The sequence below is a fragment of the Lagopus muta genome, chromosome 7 (assembly GCF_023343835.1).
Source record: "Lagopus muta isolate bLagMut1 chromosome 7, bLagMut1 primary, whole genome shotgun sequence".
NCBI classification, from domain to species: domain Eukaryota; kingdom Metazoa; phylum Chordata; class Aves; order Galliformes; family Phasianidae; genus Lagopus; species Lagopus muta.
Window position 1 is genome coordinate 17,000,821 of NC_064439.1, and position 21,971 is coordinate 17,022,791.

At 39.0% G+C, this 21,971-nt stretch overlaps 1 protein-coding gene across 18 annotated transcripts in view; it reads right to left on the reverse strand.

Moving 5' to 3' along the window:
* KIAA1217 (KIAA1217 ortholog) overlaps positions 1 to 21,971 on the reverse strand; it is a 345,692-nt gene that overhangs the window by 55,641 nt on the left and 268,080 nt on the right. For 15 of the 18 annotated variants that reach the window (XM_048951727.1, XM_048951728.1, XM_048951725.1 and 12 more), the window contains 2 exons: positions 21,763 to 21,961; positions 16,489 to 16,582 (listed from right to left, as the gene is read on the reverse strand). In XM_048951727.1, coding sequence (XP_048807684.1) covers positions 16,489 to 16,582; positions 21,763 to 21,961 — 293 coding nt within the window. Of the gene's footprint in view, positions 1 to 296; positions 538 to 10,850; positions 11,181 to 16,488; positions 16,583 to 17,322; positions 17,437 to 21,762; positions 21,962 to 21,971 lie in introns of those variants that run through there. The other 3 variants (XM_048951739.1, XM_048951741.1, XM_048951742.1) reach the window with 3 other exon arrangements.

Consider the following 21,971-nt stretch of genomic DNA (forward strand, 5'->3'; position numbering starts at 1 on the left):
CTAACAAAACAAATTTAATGGTAATATCAAAAATAATGTTTGACTGCTTCACCTTGCCTCTAAGCCAACATGCCTGCTGCAGATGGATCTTGCGAACAAGCAGAACAGAGTTTCAGATCAAATCCTACAGTCTGATCCTTCAGGCATGATTTCTCAGCTGTCCTGATGCTATTCTGGGCATTTGTTTCAACAATTAAAAACAGTAGCAGTCTTATTACTCTTAGCCCACTTTACCTACAGAGAAACAGCATCATATTCCATAGGATTTTTGCTCTGAAATAATTAAAGCCACTTACTGTTACTTAAGGAAATCACCTGTACGGCTACAGCAGTAAGATGAACATTTGGTTCCACTTCTTCTAATAAAGCACTTTTTGTTTTCAGCCTTGAATCTAAATCCTCAGTCTACAGTACAACATTTTATATATCCATGCCTTCTGGGAAAAGGTTACAGAAAATGTTCCTTGCTCCCTCTGCTCACAACAGGGGCAGGCCATCTTGCTTTACCCGGTCATCCAGTAACGCTGCTTCAATAGACTGAAGTACTTTTCCACATGACAACGCTGCAATTTCTCCTCCCCTTTGAAATTAGTCACTAAATAACCTCCTTGGCATGTCACCCAGTCACAAACTGTGCAACACTATGTGATTCAATTGCTCAACCATTTTTTAATGTGTGCCTATGAGATGTATAGGAGACTAATGTTACAGAATGAAATACAAGGGAGACTCACAAAGGGGAAAGCCATAAATAAAGCAGCGAGTCACCTTCGGTTAGGTAAGAGAGGGCATTTTAAAGGTAACAATAAGAAACACACACATACTAATTCCCCACTAAGAAGATCTCTAATTACTTAGCAAAGCCAGCATAAACAATTCTAGAAAAAAATACAGCCACCATTCAGTTGCGAACTTGGTAGCAACGGCTGGCAGGAGGAAGCAAGAGCTTCTTGTGCCGGGCACAGCACCCAGCCATGGGACCTGGCTGTCTACTCATTAACCAGGACCTGAGCCTCCTGGCTAACCTGAACTTTGGGGCCACCATAAATCAGTCTCAGAGATAGCTACAGCACACTATGCTAACCATTAGGATTACCCTTCCTTCTTTTTTTTTGTTATAAAGACACAATAGAGAAGCGAACTGTCAAAAAAACCCCAACTATCGAGAGCAGAAAGATTGCATCCACACCTTCCATCCTCTCAAAGAATACAGAAAATGTATTCTTACAAATGCAGTATTAACAGTGTGAAAGAGGAGGGACTTAAACATCATAGGGTAATCTCATGACTGAAGCACTTCACAGCGCTGCAGTTCTCTTCTGTACTTTTTGGCTATGCTTTCACGCAAAAAAATATTGCTTTTATCAACATTACTGGCATTCAAAAGAATCAAACTGTATTTTGGAGCACATGACCATGAGCCAACATCAGAGCCATTTATAAGGGACCTTACTGGAGTAAGGCTTCTATTTCAGTGTATTCCTCTCAGCCGGAGAGGGAGGCATCACTCACTTCTGTTACAGAAGGGTAAGCAGATAGAGAGCATTTAAGTGACATGACAAAGCTCAGAGCAGATCCCATAAACAAAACCAAAAAACCTGGTGTTCCTCTCCCTACTACACCATAGCCCAGCAGCAAGGAGTCCTCCAGATTTGCAGTCAAATGCGGTGTCTTCTGATTCCTACCACCCACTGTAAAGTTGTACACCATTACTGGTCTAGCTCTGTAGCATAATGGAAACAGACTTGAATGAGTGTAAAGATATTCATTTTGTCTTTAAACGTATCACTTCTAGTTTCACTGTAAAAATATTTTGAAATATTCTTTGTATTATATATTTGCACTAGAACTATAATAAAGTAATATTATAGCACAGAAACAATGTTAAACCTATTTATTTTATTTCAAATTTGATCAGTCAAGGCTTGTTTCTTGCAGTATAGGAGTAAAGCAGTATTTACTGTTGAAGCATCTGGTTTATATTTGGCAGGGCTAACAAGCCAGTCAAGCATCCCCTTTGGATGTATATACTTTGCCTAGTTAAAAAGCTGCTTAGGTCTGCTGACCAACCAGACTCAAATACACCAAAAGTAAAAATAAAGGCAAATTATCCAAATAAACTTTTATGTCAGATGCTTTCCAACAAGTGCAGAGTATATTCTGCCATCCACATTCTTCCTGACAGGCAAATAAACCTGCAGTGAGGAATCACATTATTATGCTAATATGCAGGGTAAAAAAGATCACTATATTTCATTCCAGTTTCTTTGTAATGAATTGCAAGCTGGTCAGATGCACATTTTCAGTAATTGGACTCTAGCATGGTAAAGTATATCCCAGAACATACTACAACTAGTTCTCCACACATCTGGCACTATATGCAATAGTCTTTGAGTATGTCTGATGCATATGAAAAGTTTTCATATGAAAAATAAATCTTCTTTTAATTTTAAAATACATTGGGCACAACATCATAAGTAGTGCAAGAATATATCTCTACCGAGGCTGTAATTTAATTTGTAGGTTCTAACAATGCATACAAACCATTGAAGTAATACTTTCCATTTCAATTACTTTATCAGAGCCCTCAAGCCTTGTCTAACTTGCCATGTATTATCCCGTGTTTAATTACTTGCCACCTATTTGTTTATAATGTACTGCATAGAACAAGAATTCCTTTCCAGTTAAACCCCCCATCTAACCAAAGGGCATGCCCTTAAGAAGCACAACACCCTACGCTTCAGATCAGGTCTGAAGGTTTGGGCTAGTTTACTACTTCCAAATCTGTGTTTATCTTAATGACACTTACCACTAAATAAAATCACCAGTCACCCTACTTTTTTTACTCTACATTATTTACAACATTAATCTGTTGGATCTTTGCATTAATTAGCCCATCACATTAATTTATCTTCTCTTTGCTCCCCTCAAGTCTCAGTGGAGAAGTGTTAGAGACACATCAATAACATACACAGCTATAAAGACAGAGAAAATTCTGAAGCCTGCTATGGGGCATAAATACGAGGCGTACATGTAACTAACTTATTACTTGATTGATGATCAAAGTCCTTTCAACTCTTGATAACAGCTCTTTTGGTCCTTACGCCCCTAATAATACTTTCCTGGATGGAAACAATTAAGCACTTAATGCTGGTGCTGCTGTAAACAACCATTTCTTTGACAGAAAACAGGGAAATACAGGCTGAGTGGCTCATCACTAGCTCAACTCTGCAGCAAAGCATGTGATGGAGTCAGTGGGGTCTTTCTTAAATGGAAGAAGTTCATTCAATCCAGCAGAATCCAAATGGAAAGACATTTTGCTGATGATGTTTTTTACAGCTGTTTTCTGAATGAAGCTTTTTTTTTCCTGGCCTTTTTGTTGTTGTTTTTTCAATGAAGATCTGTCTCACATGACTTCTTCATTCCTACAGCCCACCCAGCATCTAATTCTGATCTAAGAAAAAAAAGAATGGAGGAGAACAAAGACCTATGCATGGACTTGTCTGTAAAATCTCGTGTCTGCAGCCTCTGTTAGCATGAGAGCCACTACCACCATCTTTCTCCCTTCTACTCCAACACGAGAAACCTCTCAGTGGGGTTATTCACTTTCTTCACTGAAAGGAGAAATATCAACCCCTTGATTTGCCTCATCATTCAGCAGAGGAGTAAAAAAGTGGTCACATCCTACCCTGATCTCACTCTCAGATGGTATGTTCCCCAGAAATGGGGGAACAGATCACAGAGCCCCTGAGTTGCTATCCTTCATCAAGGGCATCAAGGTGTCCTGCCCATTTGGGCTGTTCCAGTGCCACCCTGCCCTCCATCACCCTCAATAACATTTTCAGATAGACCTGTGATATATTCATATCTACAGGGATTCATAATCCTACAGGAGCTCATCTTTGAATCCAAAAGACCAATCTAAACAAACAGAGAGGGAATGGAACAGTTCTAGCTGCCTGACATGTACTGGGCTTGAGATTGTGTGCAGATCTTCCCTTAAACATGCATATTGCTTGTTATTCCCTTGGTTTACTGACTCCTAAGGCACTCAGTGAAACAGATATGCCTCACGGTAGACAAATGTACCATAAAGTTCTCTCATGCTTAATCCAAAATCCCTAGTTCTTAAATCAAAAAGCAAAGGACAAACAAAAAACACCACACACCACAGATTGCTACTAGCTAGAATGAACCACTGTAAAGGGGGCTGTGCCTGCAGGGTGGAGCTACACATCATTGTGATGTGTGTATAACATTAGGTATACGAACATGCGGGCAGTACTCTTTAGTTCTATCTTTTGGTGATGGAAGGTCAACTTAATCGGGAATTTTAGATTTTTAGGGATTAAAAAAAGGCAAGTGAATAAAAGCAATCAAATCCTGGAGGTGCTGGAAATTCTATAAGCCCCTCTAAGTACACTAGAGCAAATATAGCTAACTCTCACTGGAGTCGCATGAAGAAGGTTCTGCAAAACTGAGCTATTACGTCAGGTCTGCAGTCTGTCTCTCTGCTCTGTAATTCAAACCTCATGCTTCCCCCTCACTTCTGCACTGATTTAAACAAAGACATTTTCCTACGCACAGGAAAGTATCACAGCATGTATCACAGCCACGTACACACTACTTCTCAGAAGTAAAGTTGGCATCGTGAGCTGCTCAGTGCTGAGCATCTTTCTCACCCCATGTTACATTAAATGGCAGCCAGGCACCCCAAGTCAGCTGTGTCCCTCTGTCTGGGGCGCACAAGCTGTTCCTTGGTGCTCCCTGTCTCTCCCCACTGATGGCACTGGGAGGCAATTCCTCCCCCAAGTTTATGAAGAGCAGACTTATTCTTTACCATGAGCCTGTCCATATGCCTTTTCATTTAGCTCGATCTCTGCTCTGTTTTTCAACCCATTCTTTTTTCCTTTTTCTTTTTTATAAGTCAAGCTGAGATACTAAAGCTAGAAGGGAGAATGCTATTTTCATTGCAGATGTGGCTTGCTATTCCTTATGATGGACTGGTGGACTTTGCAGATATCCACCTCAGAGGATCCAATTTGGGCTGCAGTTTCTGTTCAACTGAGCACAGAACTAAGTATCTCTAGCCTAAAGCTGGTAATAAGCATTATTTATTTATCCACAGACAAATATAGAATCACCTCTATTTGTCATTCTTCTCTTCCTCTGTCCTACTATTAGCACTATTGCTAATGTCTGAAGATTTCAAGCCTAAATGTCGAGTACTGAGTTGTAGCATGATTTTTTTCCTGCTTAGCCCATAAGGAATGCAGAAATATTAATAAAAAATAGCAATAATCAATCTGAAAACAGTATGTAAAATGACACTGTGAAGACATACAGTAAGCAAAGGAAAAAAAAAGGCAACAGAGAATTCTGAATGTAAAATTACATAAGAAAAAAGGAAAAAGGGAAAAAGGGCAATGGGAAAGGGTGGAGAACAGTACTAAGAGTTTGTGAAAGGCCAGAGATGAAAGAGAGTAATATCGGAAATGGACTGTTGAGGAAAAAAAAAAAAGAAGAAAAAAAAAGGATAATAAATCTCAAAGAAAGAAAATCAGAAAAATTAAGCCAGATGCTGAGGAACTGATGAGAAAAAAGTGAAATTCAAGAGAATACGGTGCATGAAGGGAAATTCAACACACACACACAAAAAGGAACAAAAGAATGAGGAAGTAGACTGAGAGTGGAAAACCATGAACTAATGTAAATTTTCTTCATGTCTAGATGATTTTGCATTAGTTCTTGTTATTACAGTGCTGTAGCCTAACATAGCAGGCATGGGAGGGAGAGAGAGAGAGAGAAAGGAGAGGGAAGAGAAAGAAGAAAATAAATCCAACACAAACTTATTTGGCTTGGGCTGATACTCTGAGGTTTTGTGTTTTTTGCTAGGGGTCAGAACATGAGGGTGACTTTTAGGAAAGATGTGAGCTGCAGGTAAACACCAGCTGGAGTGACCTCGTGAATGCATGAGGTCAGGGGCAAAGCTGTGAACATCATTCGCCTTTGCAACCCATTCTCATATTCAAAGCACAGAGGTTTGGGATGCCCTTTAAAGCTGCAAATGGCTTTTGAAACCTAGAACTAAGTTCAGCCATTCCCACAAAAGAAGTGGCTAAGATTCAAAAGAGCTTTGTGTCCTTCAGGCATTGCAGAGAACAGCTCTCTGCAAGTCAGGCCTTGGTGTAGCATCTCCAGGACTTGGCATGCAGTTGAGCTGAGTGCCGAAAGCTACCACAGATGTGGTTGTTGCCTTTTGTCTGGTCACTAGTGGGGGGACAGCAGAAACTGTAGTTGCATGCAATCATCACCAAGTGTTGACAAGTGGCAAGACTTCTCTATATATGTGTGCATGCAGTTCTTATAAAACTCTTCCCACACCAATTCCATGCTGTTACCAGCCCCTTGATCTCACATAGCTATGACTGCTCCCAGGTACACCCGCACCTCAGGTCTTCATAATGGCCAGTGGTTCTTTCAGTCCCCGGAGTAAGATCACTTTATCCAGGTGTAAAACAAGAACCCAGTGTGAAGATAAGGTGAAAGCAATATCAGACTGATCAACTGGCCATGAAAAAAAATGGAGCTCACAACATGCATCAGCTTTAATCTAGATAGAGGAGCAGGCTGTACATTTGGATTAGCCTGGTGACATCAATAGTGAACCTGCCTGAACTCCCTAGCAGACACTGCCACAGAGTAGGACAATTTGGCTGCATGCTGAGTGATCTCTGCTTGGAGGGAAAGGGAGCACCAGGCCACGTCTGACCCCAAGCAGTCCCATGAGGAATTCCAGTCTAGCCATGCATGAGGCAATCTGAACACATAATGCAACACATGCAGCAGAACATTTTGCATTGGCCAGACTGAAATTCTAGTGCTGCTGTGTGGGGGGTTATTCCCTCAGAAACATTTTGTTGTCTGAGCTATCTCCCTACCACCAGCCCGCATTACTTCACTCCTGATCAGGACACCCAGATCAGTGTATCTAGCAGGCACTCCTTTCCACATTTCTATGACCATATTTAACTTCCAACAAACAAACGGAATGTGAGAGTTAAAAAAAAAAGAAAAAAAAAAGCTACATTATCCAATTAAGCAGAGAAAGTTAATACATCTCTCATGCTTGATTTTCTACACTTCCTTAGTACTCTTTCCAGACAGAGTAGCGTGGTAAGTACACTAAGAAACCTCTTAGCATTTCAGCCAAGATTTTTCAGGGTGTTATCACAAATGACAAAAATATAAACACACTGAAACATAACACATTTCAATCCTAAAAAGGTCGGATTTACATAATTACATCATTGGTTTGCCAATATCCACATTTATCTCATCAGTATAGCATGGCCCACCCAGCCCATAAGCTATTAGACTGTTTGGACTGAACATATAAAAGCTGTTACTGATTTTTTTTTAAGTTAACATTATGGCACCCCTCATAACTAGCGTTGTGTTTTAACCAACTGCTTGTTTCTTTTTGCTTTCCCACAGCTGCTTTTTTAGGCAGAACATTCTGAAAACAAACAGGAGTCATGTAATTCATGAAGATGCAGCAGGCATTTCCTCCCCCCCCGCCCTGTTCCCCTTGAAGAGATCAAGCACATATCATAGAGGGCCACCACCAACGCAGGCAGCCAAACCCTTCAGACCAGTCTCAGTTTCAGCACTTCCTCAGGGCACTGCTGAACTGACGGGGTCATCCCTTTTTTTTTTTTCCCAAAAAAGGAATAGTTTTAGACATGTACATTTCTGGTAGAGATCAGCATTTTTATTTGGTTTAAATATGCTGTGTATCAAATTTCTTCTCTTTAAAAAAAGAAATGCTGTTAGTAACTGAACTCATAAATCAAAATAAATGCATGGCTTTCTGACTCGCTGTACTAACGATTCAGCTTTTATTTTTGTTCCATATTTGTATCTCTTCCCACTGTGCTGAAGCCAAATAAAACTGAACAAGCTGATATGGTTAAATGAACATGAAGCATCACCCTTGGTCTCATCTGACATTACCAAACAATAGTCAAAACATGATTTCTATTATAGAATAGCTTAAGACATTAATAATATAAAAATGCTATACATTACAGCTGATAGTTAAAAGACCTTAGCAGCATGTCTACTATACCTGTAAAAAGCTATTTCTTTCCAAGTAAGGACATAGCACATCAGAAGAAGTAATCTGCAGTGTTGAGTTTTGGCATCAACACCACCAGACGGAGAAATGGTCATGGAAGCTGTACAACTGGATTTTGCAATGCACGTGTCCAAGTTCTCAGCTATAAGGCCCAGCAATTATTTGCAGGTGTGAGTATATCTTAGCAACATTAGAGGTGCTACTGCTGCAGCAACCAGTTGGAGCCCTACATTTTATTTTCATTTTGCTTCCTTCTATCCAAAACAGTACACAACCTGTTCAATCAGTCTTCTGTCCGCCTGATTGAAGTAAATAACTTTATTTTAAGGTGAAGCTCTCTATAGTAAATATTAAGTGCCCAAGGGCCTAGCCCTTTACCCAACACACCCTGCTGGTCCTTTCTCTCAGTCACACAAAGTTCTGATTTGCAATGATGTCAGAAAGGCATATACTCATGAAAAAAAATAACTCCAGCATCACGTCATTTCTCATGGAGTCCTGTTGCCTGCTCTTATTTGCAACTGTCTTGCTTTTGCCAACAGAGGCTTTTTTTAACCCCAGATCTTACATGTATCCAAGAAAAGATATTTTTACTCCTCATATTTTCAGAACTCTGATTAGTTTTCCAGAGCTCACATTAAAAAAAATACACTCCAACATGGAGAGAAATCAAAGTCATCATATACTTTGATGTCTTCTAGACTCTAGGTACTGGTTTGCTCTTTTTCTGTGTCAAAAGATAGGAACAGAACTAATTCTCTTTAGTTTTAACTACTAGGCAGGTAATTAATAGGAGACTGAAACAAAGACTGAGTGGAAAGCAGAGAATTTGCGCCACAATCATGAAGAATCACATTCTGGATTTGAGAAAAACTTCTTGGGAAATCTAAGATCCTGACTGATAAGCCAGCAGGAAGTTGTTGAGGAAAAAACATTGTTTCTAACTTCATAGGTGTTCTAAGTCTCATGATCCCAAAACAGCAACCTTCACAGAGTGATCATAAGTAAAACCTCAAGTAAAACCTCATTTGGAAAACTAACAGGAAGTCACAAAGCTTGGTCAGATTTTGTTACTAGCCCCAGCAATGCAGATAAGCTACATGGTGCACAGGGGAGGTAAAAGATGACCTCCTCTCCCAGTAAGTGGGGCTATGGCCATGAGAAATTTTTATCATCTATCAGTGTGTTTAGGGAGTTCTGGCAGCATCTGACCCCACCAGCTTCTGAGGAATTTCAAGTAAACAGCCAAATTAGTGCTAATTGTTCTACTAAAAGAAAGGACAATGGAAAAAAAATAAAAGAGTAAAACATCTAAAGAATTGGAACAAGGAAACATTATGTAAAAGAAGGTGGAGTAAGAATAAAACCAGAAACCAGTAGACAATAAAAATGGACTTAAATGAAATCCTCATGCTTTTACTCAGGGAAAGTTCCCAGTGAAGACTTTGAAAGTCTTGCCTGAGAACCTTAGACCTATGTGAGAGATAAGATTCCAATTTTAATGAAGGGCTGAAGAGACCTTCACACAAGGGGGCATCAGATGTTGTCATTAAGTAACTTCTTCATCTCCAGGGCAAACTTTAAGCAAACCTCAACATGAAAGACAGGCTAGCTTGAATATGGGCCTGTTTGTGGGCAATAAAGAGCTTTACCCCTAAAAACACTATTAAAACAACTGCACTGTGGTTGCAAGTTGATCTGTTTCCACAGAAAAGGCTCTCTGGGAGTTTCCAGGTAACCGTTTTGTGATAACTACCATATGACGCTCCTCTTAGGCTAACTGGAAGATTACAGCAAGGGTGCGGCAAGTTAATGTTCCCTGAACATTTTACTATTAAGAACATTATACTTTCTTTCAACAGCAAGCTTGTTGTAAACTTAAAACCCATCTGCATTATTTATTTATTTGTTAAATGTATTTCTTAGATTGTTGGTATAGCAGCAGAATCAACAAGCTTATATTATATACACATCTTACTTGGGGAAAAAAAATGTAATCCATCAAAGCACAGAGCCATCCAACTAAGAAATCCACAGTGCAGCACACATCCCACTGTAATGCAGGATCTATGTCTTTAAACAGACTGACTTTTTGCCAGAAAACATTTGAGATTTATATGCTGGTTTACGCAAAGCTAAAATAAAAGTGGAAATTTTCTTTACAATTCTACCCACTTTCCCACTAACTTAGGCTTTATACAGCAGTAGGTATTGTATATCAAAGGACATATGAAGGAAAGAGAGCAGGTACATTTACAGTCTTTCATCACAGTCTGATTTGATGCAGCTACTTCTCAGTGTCTGCTGCTCTTCTGTTGCATAAATAATTGGCAACTACTGACAAGCCATTCAAAGCAAAGGTAGTAAAACCATGACAGTAAAAAAAATCAGAACATCAGAGACCTCTTTTATACATTTTGTTCAAATCTCAGCAAGATTTGTAGTGGCAAGCTGGAAAATAACTTTTTAAATGTTTAATATGTAACTAGTCATAAAACCTGAGAGCAGAGCTTTGTGATTTAGTAAGCAATTAAGCATTTATTTTTTCATACAGCTCAAGGAAGAAGAAACAGATTTCACTGTTTTGATTTAAATTCCCAGTTCATCTGAAAATATCTTTTAGTTTGGAAGAAAAAAAAAAAAAAAAGAAGAAGAAGAAGAAAAAGAAAAAGAATTATATACCTTTCATTATTTATAAGCATTATCTTACCTTACATCTCTTGCTGAGTTCTGTTTCTAGATGACTTTGGCAGGTATTTTAATTCAGAATTAGTTTCAGCAATACATGCTATTACATCTTCCCTTTAAAACAAACCACTTTTCCTCTTTCCCTCAGACAAAGTACGTGGGCTAAGAGAGCTGCAGCGTCTCTGTTCAAACGATTTCATGGACACTCAGAGGCTTTCTTTCTACTGTATGAAAGTTGAATCTGAGTGAGGAAGGCATTTTTCCTGTCCCGGAAATCAGTATAACCAAAACCAATGCTGAGCTAATGAGAAATGTTTCTTCCATGTGTTCTGTTTGGCAGACACTGCAAGTCATATCAAGGAAACACGTGATGTTTATAAATACAATATGGCTCATGTTGTCATAACCTCTCAATGACAAAAAGAGCATTAGGAAAAGCAGACAGCAAAACAGCAGGAAAGATGAGATTTGTATCATTTGGAAGCTCAGTATCAGATAATAGAAATATTAGCATTTTCTTTTTCTTTTTTCTTTTTCTTCCCAAAAGAAAATTAAGTTTTATAGTAATAGGATCAGTAAGGCAAACACATGGCAACTTGCTATGCTGTCCTATAGGCATTCTAGCACTTTCACTCAATTTGCTGATTTGCTGCAAGAATTCTTTTTCAATAAATACTTTTCTTCTAAATACCTCTATGTAGTTCAAGGAGTTACTTTTTTTTTTAGCCATGCATGTAATGAGTAAATGTAATTTTGGCAGCATTTGCAGCTTTTATGTTTCTGATGTAAAGATTACAAACAATTCAGTAAAAAAAAAAGCTAAACATCTCAAAGAAGTTGGATGTATGTTCACAGGTATCTGAAGAACATAGAAGGATGACCCTGCTTTTATTATCTCTGTATTTTTCCTGCAAACCAGCACTGAATTTCAGCCCCCTGGTATGCCTCTTGGGGAGTTGTTTGAGGGCTTTTAGCACTTGTAGGTTTTTTTAAGTTCAAGATTTCATCAAGGCATAATGCAGAGGAGAGTGAAGCTGTTAGCCAGGCACTTTCAGGTGAAAAACGAAGCTGCTGTTGCATAGTTTCTGTAGCAAAAGCAGTTCAACATAACTGTTCACCCAACTTATCAAACGTCTGCAATCATTCCACAGAACAACTCAATTTAGCTCATCCCCTCTCACCTTGGCAGCCCGATGCCCTGTTGCTGCCAGGAACATCATCACCTTTTAGCCGCTCAAATTGCCAGAGCAGCGGAGTTTCCACGTACCCCGCTCCCTGACTTTGACTGAACTTGCCCTAATTGCCTTTTCACAGAAAAGCAATTTCTGAAAAGAAAAACCTCAAAGCGTACCTAAATACAACAACAGCCACAACAAGCATTCCTTGAATATTCCAGCCTCACCCACTCAGCTGAGGTCTGGGACAAACTACTGACCTGGTAAAGTCTCAGTCAAGCCATGGAATTAAGAGAAAACATGGTGGGTCTAGAACATTTTGAAACAAAGTGTAACCCACAGGCTTCAGGGCAAGTGGGTGTGAAGAAAAAGACTGCCAAGCAAAATAGCCACTGGTTTGTTATGAAATAAAATTTCCCCCTGATCCTCAAACTGGCAGACAAATGATGCTCAAAACAAACCACTGCATAATCCGACATCATTAATATCCAGCTGTGCCACCAGAAAGGCAGACAAGTTACAGGGGCAGAGGGGTGAGATTGTAATTTAGGATTCTTCTTATTTCAGACCCTCCATAAAAGGAGGAGGTAGTCAATGAGAACAGAAAATACGCTGTGCCCTTATAGTGGGGAATCCTTTCAACTTGAAGTCAGCAGTATGGCACCAGGAAGTCACAGCAACAACACAGGACAAACGGAGTTCTGATACCTCCAAAACACTGAATTCATTTAGCAACACACAAAAATCTGCTGCTTTTTAGTGTTATCTATTGGCATTGTACCCATAAACCATTCCAAAATGTGAGATGAGAGACAAGCTGGACCCAACAGTTAGTAAATCTGAGAAAGTCTTCCCCCTTTGAATGTGCAAACCATTAATTCTAACTGCACAGAGCAGCATGGTTGTGTACATGCACTTGTACTGTAATTCATAACAATGCTGGAGAAAATAAAAAGATCGTCTTAACTTCCACATCTGGACATGAGAGAGTATCTTGAAAGTATCGTTGCGTAGAGACTTAGAAAGAGCTGATTAATATTACGTACTCAGGCAACAGAATAAAAGAATTGCAGCAACACGAAGACTCCAAAGAGAACAGCTGCTGCAGATTTTCAGTGTACATGTTGGGGAAGGAATAAAAAATAAAGGAAAAGTACAAACATTTTCAGTGGGACAGCACTATGTGGCTACCTCTTGCTTGAAACAACATTCATCATGGCAGACTTGTCAAACAAACAATTCTCTTCAAGATGTAAACAGCCATGGCACAGTAACAGTAAGCAAATAAGGCACTCTGAAGGATTTCAAGAGAAACTGTTCCTTAGAATTCGTTTACAGCCCAAGCAAATCCCCTTTCTTCAGCACAGTCCATTGAGAAAGGTGCATGAAACAGAAAGAAGACCAGAAAAATTAGAGTTAAGGGATGAGAGAATGGAGAATGGTTTGGTAGGATGTCTGAATTTTACAGATTCCACATGCCTCTTGCTTTTCATCTGTGTGGGTAATACTTAATACTTCAAGTGTTACTGCCAATTCCCATACAGGTCTCACATCTGTTTGGTAGTTAAAACAGGTGTCCAAGCTGGCAGCTAACATCATTTTCTGAGATTATTCTGGGTCCGTTACATGGAAATGATTATAAATCACATGAATAGAAGCCTGAACATCATCAAACCCAGAGATAAACGTTCCAAAGGGACAAGAAGGCAAACAGTAGAAAAATCTGTAAAGGCACAATCTTCCAACTCACAGAATAAAACCCAACATCTTTAACTCACACATGACTGGAGACAGAACCAGACTCCCAGTATCACCATGGAAAAATGTATTTACAACAGTCAGCTCCTGACACCCTAAATAATGTTCTTTCAACTCACCTGAAAATAAGCTGCTTTTCTGTCAATTTTTTAAACAGTTTACTGTGCACAGTGGTTACCAGATTCTTTCCCTGTTTCCCGCTGCAAGGAATTTAAGTGCTTGCAGAACACGTGAAATTGAAGAGCATCAATTTACCCAGTGCAAGAATCCACAGAGAATGCGGGACAAGAAGCAACATTTTTTCTGCATTCACTTTGTTACCATAGTATTGCACATGCACTACCATATGCATAAAACGTATAAGTTTTGCACTCCCTCCCCCATCCCTAACTTTAATACCATTTGCTAAAGGAAGATGTATAGATGATCACACTGCCTGAGGGTGGTTCTCTCCCAGCCTAACAACTTGTGAATTTGAGGGCTAATTTGAAGCAGACTGAACAAAAAAAAAAAAGGTAGAGGTCAGTAATCTATTATGGTCTTACAAATTTGGCCAATTTAGACAACTGTGAGAAGATCCTACAGTGCTTCTGCCAAGCTGAGCAGAAGCTGCCATGTGTTTTCCAGAGGAGAGAAGACTACCACAGCTCTCTACTTCAGGCAAAGCTTTGGCGAGGATCTGAGTGAACAAGGAAGAACCCAGCCATAAGACACCGATCCTTAGACAAACAAATGTAATTATTTCCGGCGCTCAAGAAATTGCCTGCTTCCATGCTCATAACTTTGAAGTGCAGAAGTTTACAGGGATCAAAGGGAAGGCTTTTGCATGTTTCTCTGCAGTGTCCCTATGAACATCCTGGTTTTGACTTCACCTCTCGGACCAGAGAGGCAAGAAATTTGTGAACTGAGAAAAGAGCTGTTTTGTTGGATGCACAGAATTTCTAAACAGTACCTCTGTCATTTCAGCAGAGCAAAATATAATATTCTACCACGAAAACAACATTATTGCAAAGGCTATCACTGTGTCACCTTAATTTTTGAGTGATGGCCAAAGAAAGATTACTTAGTCATAATCAAGAGGCATTAAATGCATGTACCTGTTGTAAAAAGTATTTTAAAATAAGCAATACAAATTAATACAGATGCTGCTTTTGCACAAAAGCAACACCCGTATTCAAAACAACTCTGTTAGGCACTACATAGCTGGAAGAGGACCAAATAACCAGTCCTTACATTTGAATCTACATAGCTAACACAGTAGTCAACTGTGTCTGAAAACACATCCAGAGAACACAAATAGAGCCACAGTAGATACATCCACCACTCACTGCACACACAACAACAGTCTAACTTTATAAAGTCACAGTAACATTGCTATAGCAGTTAAGGTCATAATGCACAGCGATGGTATGTCATGCTTTTGAATATGAAGGAGATGTTTCAGATATATCCAGTTACTGCTACAGGAATAAAAGAAGAATTGAAAAATTTCAGGACCTCAAGGAAGACAGTAAAAGCTATCACATTAGCCCTTTGAAGCACATCTATTTGCTCTCTCACATTGTGTGCACAACAGTGTGAATAATCTAGTAATTAGATTTCTGACCTATCAAAAGGACCATTTTATAGCTGAAGTATATAAATGAGAAGTGGTTGAGAATAGTGCCTGTAAATAAACTATTGCAATCTTTCTAAAATAATGAGGCCCTAAACTGTTGAAACAGCAGAAGTATTTCCATGAAATATTAATAATAAAGCAGTGTGACATGCTCAGAATTGATAATGAAAACAAGAAGCAAATGCACAATTAAGCAAATCCCTTCACAGGAAATTTTCAGCGCATTTGAATCAGCTGTGGAGCACACATAAAAGTCACAGGACAGGTGGGACAGGCATTTCTTTCTGGACCCATCAAGCTCATTTGGTTGTTCTGTTTTCCTGGGACAGTCCCCACAGGTAGACAGGAGATGAAGCTGTGTAACCTCACCACTGCTTGCTGTGTCACTGTCTGTGACACTGGGTGTGAAAATATGGTGGAAGAGGTGCTTGTACACAGCCACATCTCCTGTCCTCTGAGCATCAAAGGGGAAAACACGGTCCAGTAAAAGATAGACAAAGAGACAGTGTGGAAGAGACCATGTCTCAAATGGCTTCTCTGTATTTCCCACTACAGAATGTTCATGTGAAAATACAAATATGCCAGACTGCGTTCAATATATACAGAAAAATTCTAGAAAAAAAGCCCCAAGCCATTTACACTACAATAGGTATTTCTTATTGGAAAGGTAATTTACAAAATGTTTCAACAGACTTCAACATAGGTAGGTATACGTGCTTGGACACTCTAAACCAGTCCATGCTGAAGCCTTGCAGGAGTAAAGTAACACCCTGCCTTACTTCACTGTAAAGGTTTGGAAACATGAAGTAAGACTCTTTATATTGAACATTCCCCATGCCCAAGATAAGTAATTAAAGACATTGTTTTGATTCACATGCTTTAATGCTAGTAAACAAGAACAAATAAACTGCTAATGCTCAGGGCTCATAACTGGAAAACAGAAAGTAGTTAAAGTTTCTTAGCTGTGGAAAGCTTTATCACTTTCCTGTTCTGCATGTGCTGTACACATATCCTACATTTTATAAATGGTTGTGTATATATTAGAGTTATTAAACAATTAACATAAAAACTGGAAGCAAGAAGAGTATAAATGCAATGCTAGTACTTACCCTTATGTCTCCATTTACGGCTCTGGAAGTGTGATTAAACGCATGTGCGGGATCTTTGTTGTAAACTTTAAGGAAAGACCGGTCTTGAATATTCCTGGAATCAAAAGAATCAGCAATGATAACAGATGAAAGTAATTTTATTTGTTGCCTAAGAGTTTCAGGTAACAGACAAACATAGCAGGTCTGCAGCCGACCTATAAGAAAAACTCAAATGCCATAGCTTAGGCACACACAAACAAAAGTCTACTTTGATTCTCTTTCCCATGGGAAGTATCATTCTTTCACTACAAATCCACACCCATAAAAATTAGATAGTGTTAAGTTTCTTTCAAGGTCCTGCCACAGAGTGAAAGCACTTTGAAGACAATAGAGCTTCAACATTTACTCAGTGCTCAGAAGGATTTAGTTAATATTTACATGTTTTATTGTGTATGCAACCCACATGAATTTTTGCTATTCTAGGAAGAGAGAATAAAAAAGAAAACAGTCTTTCTAATTGCAATTAATCTTGAAGCAATTCCAATTAACAACTTGTTCACAGATCAGAAAAAAATAAGCAAAAAATAAAAATGCAGCAGCAAATAAATTACTCCTCAAAACTTTATCTATTATAAAGTTGGGGTTTTAAGGAAAACACAAAAGCAGTTATGAAAACCAAATAAACAAGTAAAAGTTCTGATGAAATCTCCCACAGAAATGGTTTAGACAGAAAGCCCTGAGAATTTCTTTTGTTTAATTGAACACTTTGTCATTCATAAGTCCATTTTTAAACTATTGCATTTAGGAAAGAGCTAGATGACAGAAGTATTCTATTTTGTTTCAAAACCTACCTACCTTTTGTTAATTTTATGGCTTAGAAATTTGCACTGAACTCTGCTGATGTCTTGTTCACATTTCATCAGTAGCAAAGTCTCCAATCTACATTCACTCACATCCTTTCAAAACTGCGATTCCTTTCATTTCCCAGTAGTGATCTCTAGAGAATTGACTCACACCTGTGACTGAATTCCTTTCCTCCAGGTGCAGCTACAAGTCTACTGAACTGATGTTAATCACGAGGATTATCATTTAAAAATGAAGGAAAGGATGCTTGGGCAGGTCCAATTTCTTTCTTCCAATGTCATATTACAATCAGTGATTGCTTTGAATGGGTAGCTAGTCAGAACTTGTGCTGCTGTTGTAGATGTCAAGTAGTTATTAAAGAAACTCCACAGCTCAAGAGACAGATCAGTGCCTTCTGTTTAAGAACTGCAGGGCTGATGAGAAAGTTAGTATTTATGAGTGTTTACTTGTAGGCTGCATAGGAAAATAGCTACCTTGCGGCAAGTGCAAGTTCTTCAATTATTTATGGTAATATAAACTGTTTTCCATCTTACAAATGTGATCCTTCTGCACTGAGACTTGCGCCGGTAGTCTCAGTTACCATTCTCTGCCTCAGACTTAGAAATATGTTCTTTTTGATGCAAAGCTAACTCCTTCATTTTTAATTCAAGAAATGCAGTATTTTTCATTTAAATAAATTTTATCTGTTCCTTTTTTCACTCTGATGGCTATGAGATGGTACTTAACTAACTGGAGTTTTTTTTAAAAAAAGCATTCTCCATAAATACTTCTTGTAGGAACATGACATGTTAAAGTAAAACATTGCTGTAAGGCAAATCACCAAAATACTAGGCATTTGATCTCTGAAGTGAATTCTGTTTCACCTCATGTTGCTATCCTAAGATAAACACCACTGATAGCAGGTATATATTACTGTATATTCATAATTACTACTATTTGCATTACTGTAACTCCCAGATGCCCATGGCATGTTCAAAGGCCTCAATGATATGTGTGTGCTGTATCAACATCCTAGGAAAACAACCTCTTTACCTGCTTACAAGATGAGTATAAAACACAAAAGACAAAAAGATAGCTGCAGAAAGATAAGGGAATGCAAGGAGAGCATAGCCTCTCCAGGCTGAAGAGCAATAAGCAGATTCTGGCACCGTGGACACGCCCTGAATAGGGAATGCATGAGAAAGGGTGAAGGTGGGACTGGAAGAAGAGCAATACAGTGGCTTTGCAGATGTTTGTGGAGGACTCTTTCCAAGCACGACAGAAGGCTGCCTAAGGGGGAGCATGAAGGCACTTGTTGGAAAATTAAAGACATGTACAGTGAAAGTTGGCATTACCAGCCAAGTGGAAGCAGATGGCACTTGGTACTGGACAAGAAATGAAAAGTAGCATTGAAGTAGGCTTGGAGTGGCCCTCATAATGAAGACGAGTCGTTTTTATTTAATCAGATAGAGAAGATACAGTCAGAGGACAAGTGAAAAAACACGTGTGAAACAGTCTTTCTGACGATGTAGGAGAATAGCCTTTATTGCCTCCTTCGAATGAGTAGAGTGAACCTGCATCGAATATCAGGAAAAGAACGCTACAACAGTTGATGTAAAAAAAAAACTAGATGTTTAAAGCTGGTGTCAAAAAATGTTTAAAAGTTGATGATTTAGCCAAGTGTTTTATCACTACATGGTGTGAAATGAAAGGCTGCATCAGAGAGACGTTATGCAGAAAAAAAATCTGAAAAAGTCAACAGTGAGAGCAGAATCATGAACAAGATTAAGAAAACAACTGATTTGGGGGCACAAGTAGCAAGCAGTGCTTTATCCCCAAGGATTAAATAAGAAAAAATAATAAAGAAATAAAAGAAAAGGAAATGGGATGGTCTAATGAAGAACATAATTTGAGTTGAAACTAATGGTGCTTGAGACTGTTAGAAGAGAAGATCAAGATTTTCATTGGGGAAAAGAAGCAGGTTTACTACCACCCAGTTGCAGATGTTCACAGGGAAGACAATGACAGTTGAGCTAGTTTCACTGGCATGTATAATTTTTCATAGAAAAAAAAAGCAGAAAATCAGTGCTTGAGAATATGACCCCTCAAGCGATAACAGAAAGAGAGCAACAGTAAGAAACTGGGGAAGAAATTAAGGGTGATCAAAGTTCCAAGAAGTAAGCAATGACTGTACACATCAGATATCTGAGAAAATAAGGGTGTAATGTTCACAAAAGCTAGCCAGTTGGTGACCTGAACAATCATAATGGAACAGTTAGGAACAAAAGACAGGTAGAAATTAAAAGAATAAAGCCCCAAGGAGGGTGGAAACGGGTCTAAGATTGACTGAACTGGAACAAGTAAACCTCCACCAGCACTTATTGTATGTGATGGCTTAGTGAAGGAGAGAAAGGTGATGGGGTGGACAGCGGAGATTTACTTTGTGTGCAGAGAAAGTTTTGTTGGGAGGTACAGAAACATGTTTGCAATGTAAAGAGTAGGCACTATAATACAGCAAGACATTAATAAGACAAGGCAAAAGACGTGAGGCACAGAGGAAGATGAGTCAAGTGGAGAGCTTAGAGTCAATTGAAATGCTTGCGTATAAGGCAAGGAAGAAGGAAGACAACTGAAGGAAGAGATGGCAAGCAAAGAAGAGGAAAATTATACTTTTTATCTGTTCTCTGTGGGGAGACACTGTGTAAAGGTCATGTGAAAGAGTAAGGAACAGAAAAGGAGAAAACATAGAAATCATTAAAAGATGTTAAAAATGCTACCAGTACTGCATACTTTGGACTCCAGTAAACTAGAATTATTGAAGTTTCCTTACTGAGGAGGGTGGTAGCTGAAGGGGGGAGTTTGGTTATAGAGGAAGTCAGCTGGAATATGACATTTCCTCTAGAAGTGATCTACAATACAGGCATAGGAACAGAGGAAGCAGAGAGTGAGATATGCCTGATTCTGGCAGAGTGATGCTTGCAATGGGAAGAAAGGTGGAGTGGAGTGGTATTAAGATAATGAACAATGGCAATACTGGGGCAGGGAGGGGATGAAGTCATAAACTGTTAGTCTGAAACTCAAGGGAAGATGGAGTGATAAAGTGGAAAGAGCTGATGGGCCAGACTACAGCTGGCAATAAGGCACTCAGCAACAGAAACATTGTAACACCTATCTTGATTTAATCACTTGATCAGATATAGGGAATAGATTACTTGAAGTATAAGAAACTTGAGAACATGATGAATGAGGATGTAAAAATCAGATGGGGCTTAAAACTGGAGTAACAGTGGCCAAGCTATGCTGTGGAAGACTGCTAAGCAAGAAAGATTAAAAAAAGAAAACAAACCAGAAACTGAAATCCATGAAGCTGGTTGATGACAAGACACTGGATAGAGAGTGAGGAAAGGAAGACAGAGGAGAAAAAGTGAGGTGCAATACTGTTCAAAGACTACAAAGAAGAGTAATGGGGGAATCTGAAGTGGCAGTACTAGAAAAACCCCAACTTGTGCCCAGGTCAAGTAATCTCCAGAAGAAACGAGGCACTAGTAGATAATGCACTTCCCTTACTTTCACATCATTTTCCTGCACTAGAGTTTGACTGGCAGAAAGGAAACATCTTTTCTACTTTCTTCTCCATTCCTTTAAGGTCTTCTGTCCATTCGTTTTACATCATAGCTTCTAGCGAGAAGGATGGCACAAAAGCATACCATATCTGCCCTGAGCAGTTCTTAGTGCACCATGCCTGTAGTATGTCTTAGAGTTTTGTTATGGCATCATTTGAGACTTGGTACATCCCCTAAGAATCTGATCCTTTTGCTTGAAGAACACAGACATGACTAACAGATGACAGAAAGAACCTTCCAGGTGTTAGCCAGAGACTGAACTCAGAAGGAGAGAAGGAAAGAGACTGCATCAGTTGCTGCATCCTGACATCAAAAGGAAGGTGGTGAGGCTGCTGCAGCAGTGGTCACTAATGCTACAAATCCTTGGCAGTGTAAGAGAATAAATAATTAAAAGTGTTGTGAGGACATCAGTAACATTCATTTTTGAAACTTCAGGCTCACCTGGAGATTTTGCTCTGCTAGAAAAAAGCTGTATTTTCTATAAGTTTTTGTGTTCAGTATGTTAAATATTTATGTCTCACCTAAAATGCAATAAAATATTAAATATGAGAACCTGCATGAATTGTATGTATATGTGAATGAGATACACCATTCATGAATGGCTTGTGCAACAGATGTTGCACCTACAGCTCAAGGCAATGCCAGATCAAGCCTCCCATACTACTCAGATATCACTGAACAGGCTTTTAAGTGTCAAGCCTCTATCTGTTAGATACTTATCAGCTCCACACCTTTTTAATCTTTAAGTGCACTGCATAAAACAAAACAAAACATCACCAACAACAAAAGAAATCCAAAACCCAACAGCTGTAATTCCTCTTACACTTACCTCACATCACACAGTTCATAGTATATGTTTCTGCTCTCATCCTTGATGTAAATGGCCACACTAGGCGATTCTAGCATTTTCATTGTCAGCTGCTGGGGGAAGGCACTTACAAAAAGGGCACGAATTGTGTCTGTGCTAGTGATTTCATTTGGCATCCTCAGCTGCTTTGTTTCATCTCCATACTGAAGATATAAAACACCTACAAGCAA